Source organism: Sceloporus occidentalis, unplaced genomic scaffold, assembly GCF_023333645.1.
Source record: "Sceloporus occidentalis isolate IW3139 unplaced genomic scaffold, rSceOcc1.0.p SCAF_51, whole genome shotgun sequence".
NCBI lineage: Eukaryota > Metazoa > Chordata > Lepidosauria > Squamata > Phrynosomatidae > Sceloporus > Sceloporus occidentalis.
The window spans coordinates 1,747,958-1,767,672 of NW_028317031.1; the positions used below are offsets into that span (position 1 = coordinate 1,747,958).

At 39.1% G+C, this 19,715-nt stretch overlaps 1 protein-coding gene across 1 annotated transcript; it reads right to left on the reverse strand.

Annotated features, from left to right (window-relative positions):
* Nucleotides 1-786: 786 nt before the first annotated feature.
* Nucleotides 787-15,183, reverse strand: LOC149288414 (nicotinamide/nicotinic acid mononucleotide adenylyltransferase 2). Its single transcript, XM_089491733.1, has 11 exons — nucleotides 15,099-15,183; nucleotides 8,119-8,207; nucleotides 6,742-6,809; nucleotides 5,995-6,073; nucleotides 4,805-4,935; nucleotides 4,351-4,427; nucleotides 3,063-3,107; nucleotides 2,467-2,543; nucleotides 2,219-2,320; nucleotides 1,309-1,376; nucleotides 787-889 (listed from the first exon to the last, which is right to left on the reverse strand). The coding sequence occupies exons 1-11, from the start codon at nucleotides 15,181-15,183 to the stop codon at nucleotides 787-789; spliced, it is 924 nt and encodes a 307-aa protein (XP_089347859.1).
* Between the last annotated feature and the right edge of the window lie 4,532 nt (nucleotides 15,184-19,715).

The window sequence follows — 19,715 nt, forward strand, 5'->3', positions numbered from 1 at the left end:
CTTGCACAAAGTAATGAGACAGATCAAATATGTATGTCCTGTGTTGTACAGTTGTAAGTGTGTCTTATACATCTAAAAAGATGTTCTTAGGTCAGAGAACCTGTTATAAATGCTTGGTTTTCACCAGTTCCCTGGACTCCCTGCACTTTAATGAATAGTCACATGCCCTTACCACCCAGCCATGAGGGTAATATACATTTTGATAACACCATAGAGTTACAAGCACAGCAAGAACATGCTAGTCTCGTGCAGCCCTCTTGCAGTGGTTAGACAATAACGCCGCTGATCTTATTAAACCCATAGTCCTTGATGGAAAGAGAATAAATGGTACATAGTGGCCTAATTATGGCCTTTGGTGCATCAGTGTAACAAGTACTGAAGATAACCAACACTTTGTGAATACATCCCAAATCTTAGATGATTGCTGCAGACAGGAATAACTATAAACCCATACAGTGTAGCATGATACACAAAGTACTATATAGATTATTCATTTTCCTATCTTCTTGGTGCAGAATATTAAATCCGCCAGCGAAAGACTGTCCCGAGCGGTGGGTGCTCCATATACTCTGAGCTTAAGACTCGCAAGATCTTTAGTGGAATGAAAAAGGCAGGTAGGTGGGGAAGGGGCTGTAATGAATGGGGACAGAATGTTTGTACAGGGGGTGTTATGCTCAATGAGGAAATAGTGGTGAATAGTGATTAGTATTAGTAATACATTGTGATGAAGATGATGATGATGATGTGCGCACGCAGCAATGCCCCAGCACGTGCGAACAGGTTGTGTCAGCCCGATGTGTTGATGTACAGTTGGCTTTTTAGGACATAATCAATGACTGGCTGGGTCAAATAATCCACCACATGTCCATCCCCATGCTGCAGGGCCAACCTAAAAGAGCAAAAAATGTACGTTAAACACTGACTTTTACAGATTTCATTTACTAAATAATAGCAAAGGCCGAGGAGTTTTTCAAAGTATATATACCTAACATACTGGGGTTGCTGATGAAGGAGCGTTGAGTATGTGTTAATGACCATACCCCAGAAGTGTCCTTTTTTAGGACCCTAAATCATCTGCCACTTTTTTTCTCTCCCCTGATGTCCCTCTTTTCTAGGAATCCGAATGTTTGTTGGGTATGAGTGTATAACAGTGCTCTATGGCTCTAAAAGTCACTGTGTAAATTAAAGACATTATTCTCCAATTACATTGCTGAACCCATTACATGAAAAGCCATCGCAAAGTCACATAAAAATTATTGGTACAACCAGACGTCTAACAATAAAACATAAAACAAACGTGCACTGTACCGGCTTTTGGTGGAGCTCACTGTGGACATTGGATGGTTAATGTCATCTTTAACCACCAGGATATTGCTCTGTTGGATAAAACAGTTAAATATAATAATTTGGAAACATTAAATGTACATTTATGAAAAGGTAAAACAAGTAAAACGTATAACACAAATCATACACATTATAGCAGCCCAACAATAAGCAACCCTTAAGTACATTTGTGTTCATTTACACATTAGCCACAGGGTCAGATCCCACCATAAAGAAGACTCCAAATAGTGTCAGATTCTCTATAAGGGGGGCCAACAGTAGAAAATAGGAGGGGGGGGGGGTGATAACGTTAATCATTCACACACATTATTTTGATGTCAAAATGATATACAAAACAGCCAGGGGGTATTATTTAAAGAACGGTTTATTTTTTAAAGGAGCTTTGACTAGCCTGATAGACGCTTCCCTAGGAACTTCTTGCGGTAGGTTACCTGGAGCTCTCCCTCTTCTGGGTGAGGCTTGCCAGTGTGCAGGCAGGGGCTAGCTATGTATGAGCCAGGGTTAGCTGTGCATAGCGGTGGGTTAATTAGACAGTTAGGGTACATGGCCAAATACCACCCACAGAAAGAAGAAACTAACTCAGCACTTCACCCTGGCCTTTGGGTCCTGGAGAGTTCCCAGGTATGGGTAGGTGATACAGAAACCTATTTTTCTAAAAATTTCAGTGCCAATGAATGCCCAACTCTCTCTTCCCGTACACTACCCTTTCTTCAGCTTCCCACTGACAGCCGTCAACAGGCTCTGATGCCATCTGCAGGCCTAATATACAAAATGCTTTCTCAAAAGTTTTTGGGTATCAGTTATATATCTCTAAATTTTAAATCATGCAGTACTGTATGAATAAAAATCAATGTACTACTAAAAAAACACAGACCTTATATTTACGCAGCAAGGACGAGTGATTCATGATTTGCTCGGTGTCTGCTGCATCGCGTGGAACAACCACAATTCCAAAATCCCCCACGATCACCTCCATCTGCAGGGACACGCTTATATTGAGTAATGTATATAAAGAGGACTGAAATCCATCCGCAAAACATGCTACAACAAAAACAACATGAAGATGATAAGATCACCCCGGCTTCACTACAGCGCAGAACAGCACCATCCGGAGATACTCACGTCTGACTCATTCCACAGGCCTGGGATGCAAAATGACTCAAGAAGGTCACTGCCACACAACAGCAGGATCCGCAGCTCTGAGTAGGAGGAAACAAATGTGTATGAACAGAAAAACATCTCTGCCTCACAATACATACACTACATATGATTATAAAGGGAACCGTCCAGGGGAAGCATTTATAGCCTTTTAGTCTCCACCTGGGGCAGAAAAAGGAGGTGTATTTATCATGGTGGAAACTTGAAAAAGTCAAGACAAATTTTTGTGTTCTCTTTATCCATAAATCAGAAGATGCCAGTTTAAGGCCACCGTACGATCATTCCCCAACCTATTCCGAATAATTGCTCAGGATGAATCGGTCACCCATAAGATGCACTCAAGCTAAAGAGCAGACTTATAGACTACTCAAGCGGGACATGAATGATTTTAACGATAGGAGTGGGCACCAAAATCACAGTCTGCCTTGTGACTAAGAGCCTTTGGGCTGGCCTTGACATTTGTTTTTATCTTATTGCCTGATAGCTTCATTCCCTTTTCTACTCTCCAGCCAGAAATGCTGGTCCTGCCCTCCCCTACTGATCACCATTTAAACTCTCACCTATCTCCTCGTATCGCATCACTGTTCCAAGGTTAGCATTTTCATCTGAAAAACAAAACGACAGACAATATGAGTTAGTATAATAATCTACTAATTACCTTTCTCTTAACCATAAACAGAGCATTTGCAGCAAAACATTAAGAAAAAGGTTAAAATATGTATTAAAATATTATTCTGCATAGTATACACTGCTATAATATCAACAGCTTCCGTCGACTTTCCACTGTTGGATTGACAGAGAGTGAGTGTGAGTGTGAGGGAACAAAAGGTTTCCTATATAAATATAGTCTCCTACGCTGTGTTTATGTTACTCATCAAGTAAGAATTCAGCCTACACAGCATAAAGTATAACAAGAAGATACCTTTCACGGTAATTGATTTCAGCTTAAACAGAAAAAGGCACAGCATTCAGGAAAGGTTTTAAAGTTCTGGAATCCACTACCTGTAGAGTTGTTGACCCTGATGATTTTTGTAACGTACTTTAATAAAAGTAGGCAACAAAATGCAGACAAGAGTATATGTTTTCATTTACATTGTGGATGAGTCTCCTGAGAGAGGTGAAGGATGTAGGATTAATTTGGTCATATACCAGGCACAAGAACACGGGGATGGTCCACACCTAGGATTTTACTCTTAGGGAGAAACCATAATAATATGCTCATCACAGTACATGTGTGGCTATAACCTGTATATCATCGCTTACAACTGGAATAAACTGAGTAGAATTGAGTAATAAATTAATTGTGTCTTGCATGAGGAAAAGATGAATTTGAGAAATACTTTGCAGGTGAGGGCAGCAAGAAGTGGAGTCAACGGTAACACAATGCATCGAGGAATTCTCAACAATGATGGCGAGATCAGGAATTGTGGATAGAGGAGATAAGGCTAAAGGTTAAGTCTTGGAAACACTGGGATGACATCCATGATGCTCACATTATAGGAATATAATTCTCCTCCTACCTTGGGGTCTGGGGGAAATACGTGACATTGAAGCATTATCAACGTACTGTCATACCCCAATTAGGGCACTCTGTAGGTGTAATAGTGTAGAGAAGGTGATCGGTGACTACAGTATCTGGGATGCATGTGCCGTTGACTTATAGCATTTGATCAGTTGCATGACTAGCATTCATGGTAAGCAGGAGGCACAAAAAGAAACTGGCCTGTTGGATGGTATGAGGCGGTTCATACGTTCACCAACATTACCATTTATTCTGGACTACCACATCCTTATAACCAAAACCATGAAAACACAATTATACCATAAAGGGTTATATTTAGTTCTCACCTACAAAGGTGACGCGTTGTAAATTAGGGCGAACACAGCACATGCGACTCAGTCCTTCTCCGACTTTCCCCAGGATCCTCACTGGCAGATAAAAAGGCACAAACATCATGACAGTTATATAAAGTTAAAGCAATTTCTACAAAAAATATTAGTATTATATAAACATATATATATATATATATATATGAAACTATTACTCGCAATTTTATTTATACTTAATGTTCTTTTTGGTTACATTGTTCAGCTTTTTAATCCCTCAATGAGATGAACACGTTTTTTTGTATGTATAAAACCAAGGAATAGGACTAATCTAGAATGTGGTCGTTTCATTCATGACCTGCTGCTGACCGGTTGATAGCATACATTGAAACACTAGCATGATACAAACATTTTACTTTTGCAGATTATTAAATTTCTACTGTCCTCCCCCCCCCCCCAGATACCCCATAGATACTTGCCTGCAGTGGGCTTATTGGCGAGGTTACTGTTCTGGTAAACCGGCTGGGTTGATTGATTGAGGGTCTGACCAATCACTGGTGTGACAGAGGGTGTGTTCACATTGGACAGGATGCACCCGGTGACTCTCTGATAAAGAAAAAAACTATAAAATAAGACATGTATATCTGACTCTATTTCCAGAGAAACGTTCAACTCACCCATCTGCCACCAACGTGGTTAAATCGTCTCGCTAACGGCAAATGTGAAAGAATGCTCGGCAGGACTTGCTAATAAATATGGGACACATATCTTGGCTATCTCTGCAGTAAAGTACAAACTAGTGATGGGTTTGCCCAATGTTCCCCATAAAAATATAAGATGTATTTCAGTGAATTACAGGTGAAACGTCAATAACTTACCTATATTGCTGCTAGGGCAACAAATCGGGCCCTAGAGTACACAGCTGCATACCATGAGAGCATAAAGGCCAGCAACTGCCCCAAAGTACCAGGGACACTTAATTGCCCCAATCCAAGCCTGGAAGAAACTTGTGCTGTCCTTAAATAATTTATTAAAAATGTGGTGAGACAAAATGTCTCATCCTAATACTAGGATCTTTCCCCTAGAGCAGAGTGGTCCAAGTATGTATATCTTGCTCACCTAGTAAGGTGTATACGTGCCTTCTTGGCTAGGAATATGCCTTTGGTACACTTTTGTCCTTTTGTATACACTTTGCCAAGGATCCCTGGAAAATTGGATCAAAGACTCTGGAGAGGATGGTTCTCTTCTACCATTTAATTTTGTATGGACTTATTTTTTGCCTGGAACTTTATATATTGTCTTAAAGACACTTAGTGGTTTGCCAGGAACTGTCTGGTAGGGAACAGGTCACTGTCAGAGACTGTCGCAGGCTGATCATCAGCTCAATCAACGACTGCTCCATTAATGAGGGTATTAAATAGGAGGATTTATCCCAGTCCTCAATCTCCTGGTCTCCTCTGCCCTTAGCATTTTGTCATAGCCTTTTCACCCTACCTCACCTCCTACATCTCCAGGTGTGCAGTACCACATGTTGTGGGGCTCTGGCACCGTTAATGTTTTTTGTTGTTGTGCCTTGATTATTGTTCAATGTGCTATGTTTCATGTCAATGCATGGTTGACTGATGTCTCGGGTATGCTGCTTCAGTGGACAGGACACCTACGTACCTTCATAAGGTCTCGATGATGCTCCAGAACACTGCAGGTTGTCTGCCAGGTCTCTTGGTAACATTCCCAAGGATCTACCCTAGAATATAAAATTGAGTTCATTGAATTACCGCCACACAACATAATCTTTCAGCAAAGTGGCATTCGGTTATGAAGAGTGGATATATGAATCTGTGCCATGCCAGTTTAATAGGTCTCCCCTATTTCTACCCTTTCATGGCAGGGGCATTAGATCGTTTTGGGCCCCAAGCAGCTGCTTAAACTGGTAGTGCCACTTACGGGTGTTAATGAATGCATTCATCCATTTCTTTTAAGTTGTGACACTGCAACAAGAACTATACTCCTAATGCACATAAACCCCTGATATCACCAGTCCCAGTGGGCTTCTCCTCGAGATGGCCCAAAATAATGGGTAATGTGGGAGATTTGTTAAAACTCTCCTCGGATATAGCTAAGCAACTAGCATGATACAATTTTCTGTTGGTACCGCTTAGCATTCATATGACGTTGGATGTTTACAAGATTTTATTTTATAGAATTGTAGAAGTAAATTAGTCCAGTAATATGAGCAGTCACATATTATGCTTTTATACACTAGCAATGCGGAACCCCAGCTGGATTACCCGTCATCTGGTTACAAATTAGCAAATATATGGGCTGAGCTGGCATTTCATTTGGTTTGTTCACCCTGAATAACCTATTACAATAAAAAATGAAAGTAACTCTTTCCGCACAGATCCATCTCACCTGATCCAGTCCGAATTCTGCACAGCCAGCTGGCACATGTTAAGACGATGTCGACTTGAGACCAAGCCCTTAAAACAGAAGAGAATTCAAACTCATTGTTTCATGGAAAAAGCAAAGATGGCTGATTATTTCAGTATCAGGGCGATACACGGTATTGAAAATAATGTTATCAGCTGAAAGAGGCAACGAGGGAGACTGATCCTGCGCATAATCTTTTTTCAAGATCTTACAATGCATTATCACAATCTCTTGCTCATACTGTAGAGAATAAACTGTATGAAAAATCTGTAACAAATAAAATTTTAAAATAGTTTATTTTTATGCAGGACTTCTGGTGGTAATTATTATTTTTTTCTCTATAACCCTAGAATCGAAAATAGACTGTTATGTTTCACATTATCTCCGTGTTTAGTTCCTATATATATATATATATATATATATATATATATATATATATATATATATATATATATATATATATATATAAAATAGATTTCAGATCACTTCTTTTTTTCGATCAATAGTGCTGAAAAAATGTTTACTTGTTTTCTGCTATGCTGTATCTATGGGAGCTGCCATCTTGCTGCAGCATCGTGATATAAAGAGCTGCTTTACCCTCATTTTCATAGCTTTACAGAGAAATGCTAACAAAATAATCAATGTCTAGTGCCTGCTAAAACAATTTACACACACACAGGAAGCACGTTACAACATAAAAATACAGAATTTAATGACAAATAACAACAATTTGGTTCATCAAGCCTGTCCATTGTTCCTGATGTATAGATCTATATATCCTTTTTTTTCTGAAACTAGACTAAACAAAGCAGGAGAATTTCACTATTTGTTAAGTCGTACATAGACAACAACAAGCTTCAGTGATGACTCCGGTACTCAGCAATTCACCATTTACCTAGCAATGAACTTGACAGAAGTCACTGTCAAGAAGCAAGGAACATTCTCAGCGACTAAGTCAATTAATTAATTAACTGCTGAGTTCAACTGGTTTCTTATAAAAAGCACCTTAAAATTTAGTAACATTCGGATACTTTGATAAGAAAAATGGATATAGCTGTATTAGCCTAAGAGAAAATTAAGTCTTTGGTTGAAGTCGATACTTAATAATCAGACCAGCGTAGGAAACGTTACAAATCCATTCGGAATGTTGGCCCAATAAAAGTTATCAATTCCAACTAAAGTCACAAATTGCATCTATTGATACCATCTGTACATTTAATCTGCTATCACCTTATCTTACATTATTTACCAAACTCAGGAATGAGAGTTAGCTTTATTAACATTGATTAAATTAGTTAAAAAAAACTTTTTCGCTTTGCTGGGGTTTTATGTGCAAACAACAAGATTTTACAATTTTACCTGTTTTCCATATGAATCATGAACCGGGGAGATGATTCCTCCAATAACAATAAATCTTCCAGTCTTGTGCAGATAATCCCGTGCTCGCTCTGTGAAAGATGGGGCAAATGAAAAACATGAGTTAATGAATTAAAGGTCATTTGCCTAGACGGACTGATACATTGCTGTGGAACGCCATAAGGGTTTATCCACTATGTCCTAAATGACCCGAGATCACCCAAACCCAAGTGCTACTGGGATGAACCCATCAGTGGAACTGGAAGATGGAGTTATCCATCTGCTCCATGGACTATGTTGAATCATTCTATGGAGAACTGATAGGTTCAGCTCAATTTGCCGGGAACTCACCATGTCTTCCTACGATACAGTTCGATAAATTTACTAAGAATGACGTCAACAGGTTATTAAGCAAAAATTATATATTGCTATTCCGCCTAAAAGCTGTGCCTTAGAGAGACCGATCTTATATCATTGTTATACAGTCCTCATTACTATTACTAAGCCCCATTACATTGTCTTTCCCCCAGGGGATTTTACATGCTATACAGGTTTTGCCCCACATGCCACTGAATTCAGGGCTAATTAGGTAAACTAGTCCATAACATTAAGTAATATTAAGTAAAAATCCTAAGAATACTAAAATCACCAAAACCACAAGCTGTAAAGGGTCTTGATAAAATAATGCAATAAATCAATAAATCTAACAGCTGTGTTATTGACTTTTTTTTTTTTTTTTTTTAAGAAAGGTCTCTGCCGTTAATGATGTGAACTTTGGGCTGTTTCAGCACCCGGTACCGGATAGCTCCGAACACACTCATTCTAATAAAACAATGGCTTGCAATATCATGTGCATTTAACTGGTGTGAAGCACACCGAAGAATAATTTAGCAATGCACAATTTTCTTATTTCATACTTTTTATTATTTTTTACTCTACTGTTTAATATTTTTTTGTTTTTAGTGAGTGGTTCTTAATCCATAAAAGAGCATCTTTAAAATCCTCAAATGGATACCGTCAGAAAAAAATTGCTAGATTTGCTTGAGTTTAAATCCTGAATTATTATTATTATTATTTATTCCTCCCAATTAACATTTTGTTGTTGGGTTCATGCAGCCTTTGTAAGACGGGAACAGATTACTTCAGGGTAGGATATTGAATATATAATTTTATAGATTTGCCATATTTTCTTGTTTCGAATATGCTAAATAGTCATTTTCTTTTACAATATCTTCAAAGCAATTACAGATGTAAAAACAAGCAGCATAGGCCTATAGGTAGTTTTCATAAAATAATTTTGCTAAATTCTGATCATCTTCAATGGGAAAAATATGGGGAAACAATAAGAACGATACATTTGAACTTCTCCTCTTATCTAATCTAATAAACTGAATATAGTGTCTCCTGTGATACTATATTATATCACAACAATGACATAAAAAGATGAAAGGTTAATCTTGCCGGAAGTACCTTCTTTCACAAAGTAGCTATTTTTTGCAGAAGATCGTCCTCATATTCAAGGAACCACATAAACGTCTTCTTTTAGAATCATTAAGTTACAGACAACACTAGTCTCTGTCAGTTTAAGTAGAGCTTGGCTTGAACTAAAATCCAGACATGATGAGTGGCATTATACAGTACAACCCACTGCTAAGAAGATCCATACTATACAACTATCTGCATATTGATATAGAGCCTCATACAGTACAGCATATATAAATTATATAGGTAGTCAGCCAAGGGTTGGATTAAAACCAGTCATTCATCAGTCATCAGTGCTCAAGGAGGACACAGCAGTCAGCAATTGGTCAAGAACAGTAATCACTCAGCCACCATGAGGAGCAACGAGGAAGTAGGCCTATTTTTTTGTTATTACTGAAGTGTTGTAGGGACTAATGTGCCTATGCAAACTCCACTCCGGAGCGTGATGTGTGCCCTACAAACATTCCTGGTTGAGGGTGCAGCGATGAGACATCATTCTCCAGCATCCTCAATCATCAGCTGAGAGTTCCGGGATCTGCTTCTTTGAAATGTAATCATCATTGATAAACTCAACCCCATATCTTCCGGAAAGAACAGAGGTGTGCTTGAGAGGGGCGAAACACACAAATGCTTCAATGAGGGGAAGATATAGTTGGGAAACCAAAAGCTTGGAGACCAAAAAGGGAAAGTATATGTATAGATAGAATGGTAAGCAATCTTTGTCATGTCCGAAGATTATTATTTATTGATTTGTATCGGTGGCATATTTATCTTTGGTGCTGCCTACTTGGCCAGAATACACCACTGGCCATCATATTCTCCAGGGCTGTGCAATGCGTTAAGGGGATATAATTAGTTAGTGTATCACATAACGATGCAACTCCCCCACACATACCCAAATTCATAGCATTTCTAACTCTGCAGATTTGTCAAACTGACCTGCGATTTTCTGCTATCTCCATTTTTACATGAATAAATAAACTGGACTAGCTGTTATCCACGGAGTACAGCACATTTAGTCTCATTATTCATTAATGCTGTGACTGATACTTATAATGTGATCACTGCCCTTATGACAAAGTCTCTGTCATTTCTTTTCTAGATTTGTGGTCTCTGGCCCTATTAACTTATTATTAGGCAAGGGTTTTTTTGTGGCCTTAATCGGGAGTTTGTGCATTAGGCAGCGTGTTCTACCCCAAACCTGTTATTTAAACTTCCCTTTCTTGCAATTGTATTCTAATTTAAGAATGCAATGTACACCTGACATTTACCAGTAAAAGATCCAATATACCAAGTAGATCAAAAATGTAATAGAAAAATATAAAACTTGATGGCACATAAGAGCCCTTTGGCCCAGTGCCATAATAATCTTCAGCACTGCTCTAGGCCTAAGCCAGGGAAGTTCCACTGTAGTCCTTAATGCGGAATGTCGAGATATAACATCATATCCCTTTTAAAATTCAGGGGCACTGTGGAGGTTGTGCCAACTCGGCTTAGTCCTCCATCATGTTAGTGGGCCGGTTGGGAAGATGGGTGATCCTCTTTTAAACCACCCTATTGAGCAATGGTGCTACAGAAAGCTTGATCTCTCAAAACGGGCAATTAGCTCCCTGTTATGCGGCAGAGGGATTACTGCCCCCTGGACCTGCCACCCTAGACCTAGTCGGCCTAAGACAGACTACTTCACTGCTTTAGCCCACTTAGTATAACCATTTGCAATACTTTCGCATACCTTACCTTACTCTTGGCCATTTCTTAAGTTAAGCCTTGGCCCATTGCATGCATGTTTTGATTCCCTCACTGTGGAAGGCATTACCACGTCTACTGGAAGGCTATTCCCCTTATCCCTTACCTACCACCCACTCAGTGAACAAATATTTTCTTGCATTGCTAACCATTGATGCTAGCCATTTGAAATCCATAATCTGCAATGTGTGTAAGTGGCTTTTCTGGATAGAATACTTTTTATTCCATTGGGGGCCCAAAACATTCCTGTCCCTCCTGTGGAGTTCCCTTCCCTGTTCCCTCAGACTTTCTGCCTCGTACGCAACTTTCAAAACCTCTCTGAAAACCCACCTGTTTAGGGAAGCGTACAATATTCCTTCCCAGTACTCCCAACCATCATCATAATCAAGCCACCTGAACAATCAACAGCTTCAACACATCATCGGAACCAGATCAACTCATCCCCATCCAAGCCGGCCTCTCCTATTGTCTCACTTCCCCCTCAACCACCGACTAGATTGTAGGCTCGCAAGAGCAGGGCCCTCTTCTCCTTTGTATCAGTTTGCTATTGTATGTGTTATTGTATGTGTTTCTAAATTGTTCTTCTGACTGTAACAGCGCTGCGGAATCTGCCCGCGCTTTATAAATAAATGTAATATAATAGAAGAAGGGGATGCACAGAATGCCCATAAAGAAGCACAACAATAATCCAACAAACATACAACAAATAAGAAAAAAAATATCTTCTAGTGACAACTCATCGCTCATGAGAAGAAACCAAGCAGAGCTTCCGTTTAGAAAAAAACAACAATTGTTCTTGGTATTTTATGAGGATCTCATGGGAAACACATTTAGAAGCAAATGCCTCAGACTTCAAACATCAATACTCCCTACCAATCAATAACGAAGATTCACAGATCCGTCACTTATTAATACGAGCTGTACTCGGTAGCTGATGGCAACGGATGTCTGCTTTTAAAATAGAAATAAAGATTGAAAGTATGTGTATAGAAACACAACATATAGTGATCTTTATCGATATGTATCCTGATCACAGCACCACTTATTCATGTTACCAAAAACAGATCCTAATAAATGTGTTTGATGCAAATAAGCAAGTATGGCGTCTCTAAAAACAAACATACAAACACACAATTGTGGTGGTGGCCACGCAAAAAAAAACATGCATTCAAGATGTTGTGAAATTGCATCTACAACATGTGTATTGATATCCAACACGCACAACTTATCCTAATCTTTTCCTTATGGAGCAAAAACCCTCCATTGTAAAGCTTATATTGGCACACTGACTCCATAATGTCCACAACCACCATTTCTAAACCAAAGTATTGATTGGGTGTATGTATTGAAGTTATCAGACTAATCTAATCCCAGAGCAGATCATTCTCGCAGAATATAAAATGTCATGCAATCCCCCTCCCCTGTAAAAACTGGTACTATTTTGCACATTGTCCAAGCAAATGCCATGAATTGGTACAGAAATTTTACTTAATTCTCAATGATGAGTACAAAATTCCAACCAGAGGTTCTACTACTATACTGCTTGATATCAATGTATCAATCTTTACCATAGTTTAAAAAAGGAAAATGTACTTATTTGTCATGTAAATACAAATATATTTGATCTATATGTTACAGATATTGTATGAATATAGAAACAAAGTACTTGATTTAGTACAACATACACATGCAGAGTGTTTTTTTCTTTATTATGGCGAGTATAATGATTTTCTGAGATATCTGGGTTTTGGAAGAACGTGATGGAGTGTAAACATAATGGACAGAATTGACACGGTTTATGATATGGGATAGAAATGCAGTGGAGTTTTTAGCAAGGTTCTCCAGCTGATATTAATTTTCGGAAAAGGTGAATATTAAAGTGATTCCTTTACATGGACATCCCCATCATTTATAGTGAAATGTGAAACATGAATTTTAATACTTTGGGGTAACATAAAAAGAACCGCACAATAATGTAGAATACAATATGTGGCCCACATCTCAACTCATGGTTTTAACCAAACTTGTAGACCAGTGATGTGACGGATTATCCAGGCACAAAACGAACAAGCCACTACTTTCTCCTTGTATACTGGCCTAGGGTTGGCGGTCAAGGAGGAGTCAGGCCCTCTGATGTGAACGTTCTGTGGGCACATTACCCAGTTTAGTGATCAGATTCCCTGGTGGACCCCTTCTCCATGGGCTGGTTAGGAAGATCAGAGGTCTTCCTTGTAATTGTCCCAGTTACATTACAAAGGTGTATGTCTTGCTGACACAGCCTCTATAGTATCATTACACGGTGCCACGCATCCTTCTGAGGCAGAGCATCAGGACATGACTGTGGATTTGGCCCACAACTTCTTTATTTTTGTGTTCCTTTCAGAGCTGATTTTTAGAGGGTTACAAAATTGTTCTTTTTAGGGGTGGCTTTATTTGATGGCTATAACTTTCTTTCCCTGTGACCCCACTAGTGAATCACAGGCACTCATCAGCATGTATTAGACCAAGGTGACGCTGTGAAGAATTTAGTTTTAATGAAAATGGTCATTCACGTTGATTTGTATAAAGTTTAGAAACAATTTGTTTTACCATCATTCAGCTCTCACACCATATAATAAAAGGTGGTGCCTCTAACCGGCTCCTAAAATCCCTGTAGATATTATAATAGATCTAAAGTAGATGAATGGGAATACTTCATCTTTAGGGTGAGGAACATATAGAAAAGGAACATTGCAAGACTGAACTCAAAACATTACTGGCCTGGATCATGCATCTTTAATGTGCGCCTATTTTATAGATAATGTTCTGTGAAGAAGGCTAGTCTGGAGAGCTTCTGATTGCTCGAAAGGTCCCTTGTCTATCACAAAGGCCAATGCAGTAACACCTTTGAAGGAGTGCTGTCAATCACCATTCTGTTTCAATAGGTCACCAGGATAAGGAAGTTTATAATCTCTGTGATATTTATTTGCTTCCAAGAAGGTTCTGTTCTCCACACACGGAAAATGCACGGGATTAATGTCCGTTCATCATCATAATGAAACAGTTATATCCTTCAAATAAGTAATAGGCTTATGCCCAGTTCTAGTGACCGTTGGCAGCGGACAAACTGTCAGCTGGAAACTACAACTCCCATCATAGTAAGCAGTTGGAATGCTGGAAATGCAACATGGTTAATCCTAATGTTAACCATAAGACTATTCCATACCTGTGTCCAAATGCCCTCTTCTGAACATCAGCTATAGTACCTCTTTGTACTGAACAGTTATCATGCATAAATCCATTCATGCGCAGAACTCTTTCCTTCATCTGTTCCCTGTCTGGGGGACCTGCAGAGGGCTATTAACACTTAACTCCCTGGTACGCTTTGTCTGTTGAACTGTTATTTTTCTGGAGAAATACAAGGCTCTAGCCTAAATCCTAACTCACGCATGCACTGAGCAGTCTGTTAACACATATACAGGGATGTGACAGTCCTACCCTTTCCGCTCACTCCTTCTCTAGAGCATGAGGCTTGGGGGACTCTGCATCTTTCATCACGAAAAACGCAGTGGAAATAAAATAATGGGATGATTGGCAGAAGAACAGGAGAAATGACATATAAATAGAAGATGGGAGGATGGAAAAGGTCTACATGGATGTATATGGAGATAACAACTGATTATGACGTTGGGGGATGAGATAAAAAACATATACGATAAATAGAAAACAATTAAGTGAGACAGGTGCAGGCATCTGCTGGAGAATAAAAGACTCACCAAACATCTGAATGTGTCCTTTTGTGATAGGATTGAAGCTGCCGCAGGAAAGCAGGATAACATGGGTTTTTGTGGTCTCAGACATGCTGATGGGGATTAAATCAGAAGATGAATCAGGAAGCCAAATTGCGGTGGGGATAATTTACAGGTTGGGTGTTTGGATTAAAGGGTTTCTATGATGTGGGTGGGTATCCTTTGCCTCTGCAGAGAAAGGAGATCAGACTGGCTGCTGAACACTCAGAGGAGCAAATGCAAGATGCAGCACGTCACAGCCTATGTCTCCCTCCCCCTCCTTCCTCACTTGGCTCTCTGTGCCTATAACCTTCCCCCATTAACCACTACAGATCCACGCACCCACCTGATCCATCCTTTGTCATACTTAATTCAAGACAACACAACTTTGTGCCACCTCATACACAAATGTGTAGTGCTGCAAACAGTGGTAATTTGTATCACTGTGAAACTGTGATGGACTATGAGTTCAATGAAAAGAAATCTTTGAGACCAGACAGTGGGGTTACATTTTCCATTGCATGCCAGCTAAATTAAAATATTTTGCAATGTCCCTGGTCATCTCAATGTTGTAAGAGTATTGGATGTGTCAATAACATGATGAGTTTGTTATTACTGGAACATACAATTGAGAGGGAAATGTATAGGATTTAGGGTCAATTACTCGTCTAATCACGATAACCAGCCTATACGTGGCTGCAAGTTGACCCAAAATAAAAACTTGCCTGCTCCCACATTTTATATTTGCAGTGCCTATTCTCTGCTTTTTATTAAAGCGCAAATTTACTGTAAATGCATAGAATGTGATGGTAGATAAGAACCATTAAGTCTATCTAGTCTGCCCATTTAAAGAATCAGACTTTTATCTATCATTTGTCTTGTCTTAGATTCAGGATATCTTTATGCCTATCCCATGCATGTTTAAATTGGCACAGTTTATGAAACTATACCACCTCTGCTGTTCCAATTATTTTTCTCCCTCTCAGTAAAGTAAAACTTCTTTACATTCCATCTATGCATCTGACCCTGCTTCTGCTTTAATTATAAAGATGCTTGTATACACATTATCATCAATAATCATAATGAATTGAATTCAGACATACAATTTATGTGGATCATGTTTGTATTCATTGTGCAATGGTAAAGGGGGTTATGAGAAAAGTTGAGTCCCACACCTGTTTTCCCACTACCAACCATTAAATCAATTTTTACATCACACTTTTTTCTGTCTATTCAGCTAATCTTTTCCTACTATTCCACCCCACTATTTTAGCTCTCTCTATCCCACTGTTATAGCTCCCTCCTTTCCAAATTCTCCTCTACTGTTTTAGCTCTACCTCTCCCCACTTCACTCCATCTCAAGGTTCAAAGCTGAATGTGTATCCCAAGGTCAGTTTATCAAAAATACTCCTACTTAATCCTCCTTTGACCACTGCAAAAAATATTAATATTAAATACACCAACGTGTGAGCGGGTTGCATTGGCTATGCGTATAGAAATCAGATGGAATAATTAATCATTCTGCCAAAGACCCTGATTACACAGCTTATGATATATATATATATATATATATATATATATATATATATATATATATAATTACATTACTAACAGAGTCTGTGCACCTGGACATGGACTTAACACTTTTATCTTAGGACATAGATCTGTGTCCTGGTTCAGAGAACTATGAAGTCATTATACATGTTCAATGGGAGTAGCTCTATATTTCCAGTTGTTGGAGGCTCTACTACTTCACCTCATTCTCCTGATCACCAGTCAAGAGAATGAGCTAAAAAAAACAGATGGAAACCCAAGTCATTTAGCTAAGATACCAAAATCTCAACTCTTTACTATGTGACAACAGCTAATAGCGAGGTATACTATGTCTATGAAAGATGATATTGATCTGTTTGTGCAAATAGCTAAAATGAGCAGCTGTGTCCTTCCTTTGCCCCTGGGAAGCTCCTGTTTGTAATTTCTGAAGTCATTTCCAAAAGTTATTTTCTTTGTCGCTGTCCCATACATATGTACTCTCTTTGGGTACCTGGTGGATAGTTATACAATTTCGCTTTTGGTTAATATAGTTTTTTTTCAGTGGTTGGTGTTTGTGCGGTTGGACTGGAGGAACATGAGGTTCATTGATCAATGTCTTCATGATCAGCATCCTAGAAGGAAAGAAAGTTGGTTATGTAGTAACAAGTATTCTGGCGCAAACTTGTATATCTGGTCTTATTACCATAGCAACTAATATAGTGGACCAATAAGTAGGATTGTTTCTTTGGTTGTTACACTTTTGGAACTTTGTACCAGAAATGATTATAAATAATGCCTTGTACTGGTGTCCGTGGTTTTTTTCCACTAAGGATTCTAGAGTCTTGTGTAAGTGGTATCTAGAGGCATGGAAAACGTTTCTGGTAAGTAATTGCAGAGCTTTACTATCATCCTGACAGTTGCCTAGCGGCATTCCATCTACTGAGTCTTTCACTAAACTTTCAGGTTTCCAATTCATGACAGCGGGAGGCTTGGAGGTCATGGATTTTTTCCCTTTATGTGTTAATACAATGCATCTGTTGTTGGACGAACATTATCTATGGTTCACATAATTTGCATAAATAGGATCTTTTGGCCTTATTTGCATATTCTGCAACTCTAGGATCATGGTAAATTAATACTACAAAACTCTAAAGTAATGCAAATGCAGTTTAGTCATTTGTTACCGTATAACACATTTGGTTCCCTTTTCCCGTGGCTTCAGAGTGTGAAATATTGTTTTGTTCGTCAATTCCATAGGAACAAAACCACATGTCATTTGTGATGTCTATTCCACAATTTTCTCGGGGCACTGGAAGCTAGTAGGTTGAACCAAAGGAGCATTTGTTGGCTGCTATTGCTTTTGCCTTATGGTATATACAGTAAGTCACCATATAACGTACAACCAGTGCACATAAGGTCGAGTTAAGCGATACTGACCAGGCTGCAAGTAACAGGACTGAGGTGATGTTCCATATTAGTTGCACTCTCCAGCATGTAAAGCATATAAACATCAACAGATCTGTCATTTTATTCTTGCCTCTTAAAGTTTAATCACATATAAGCTATGGCACATCCTACCAGCGTCTGCATTTGTGTCAGACAGTAGAAGGTTTTTATCATAGAATGTTCGATGAGTTAGAAGAATAAAATTCTTGCTTAGCTACAGGCCAATTTATTAGAGTAATTACAAATTATTATTTGATACATTATATTTCTCCAACAAGTTGATATAACTTAGCTAAATGTATTAAAAGTGCTGTTTATTTATTGTCGAATTTAATACTTTTGTAACTTATTTCAGCATTAGAAATACCATTCCTAATACTGTTATAGTCCCAAGTCCTTCCCAGAAATGATTCTTCAATCATGTAAAATTTTGCCTCATTCAGAATTTTTGCTGGGAATGAGTCTTAAAAAAGGCGCTGAGATCACAATAATGTTTTGTATAACAATGTCCGTAACTCAATTAGCTAAAACAATTTAGCACAAATTTGAGTTTCTCAGCCGTCAATGAAAGTGTGTGCTCCAAAGTGATAAGGCCACAGTCAATACTAGGTCCCCAATATTCTCCTTCAGGGGCTGCACTCTCCACGGGGGGATACGCAGCCCACTCCTTCCCTCAATGGCCGAAACTAAGGGAGGGCAGAATCTTCAAGTCCGCCCTCCTCCCGCCTAAGAGGGGATCCACTGAAGTCTTCGGGGGGGGGGGGGTGAAGCCAAAAGGCACAGCCCACACTCCCACCAAAAAAAGCATGGACCCGGCTCCACTGTGGCATTTTGCAGCGAACAACCATATCAGTGACCAAAATACACAGTATTTTTTTTTTAAAGTGTTATTTTATGCCATGTTCAGGCCCCAAAACTACAATTATGTCACTCTGTGAAACTTATTACATACAGATAAAAGTAAAAGAAGATGAATACACTGCTTGGTAGAGAAATATATACTGGTCCATATACATACAGACATTATTTGAACCCCTCACAATTTACAGGCAGTGGGTTAACATTTCAACGTGTGTCTACAGGTTGCAGCAGTGAGTGTTTGTATAAAAATGAACTTGTCCTGCCTTCACATCCAGTGCTAGGAACACAAAAGGGAAACATAGAATACAACGGCAACATGAAACAACTGTACGACACCACCAAGCAACTGACTAAAAATCTCAGCAAACTAAAATGTCCTGTTCAAAGATAAGCAGACAGAGCACTTTGAGGAACTGGACAGCACCACCAAATCCACCACACATTGATCCGACAACGATGACAAGCCAAGCAGAGATGAGAAAGCCATTACCCTGATGAAAAACGGGAAAGCAGCTGGAGCTGAGAACATTCCAGCAGAGGTCCTAAAAGCAGACCTAGATGCTTTAGTGGAGATGTTCCCCTCTTTAAGAAGATATGAGAAGAAGAGATTCTGACAGACTGGAAAGAGGGATACCTCATCAAGATACTCAAGAAAGCGGGCCTCTGCAACTGGGCCAAGTACAGAGGCATCATACCACATTTTGGCTGTTCACAAATGTACCCCGCCAGGTAGCGACATATTCGTATTTGGAGACAGCTCCAAAG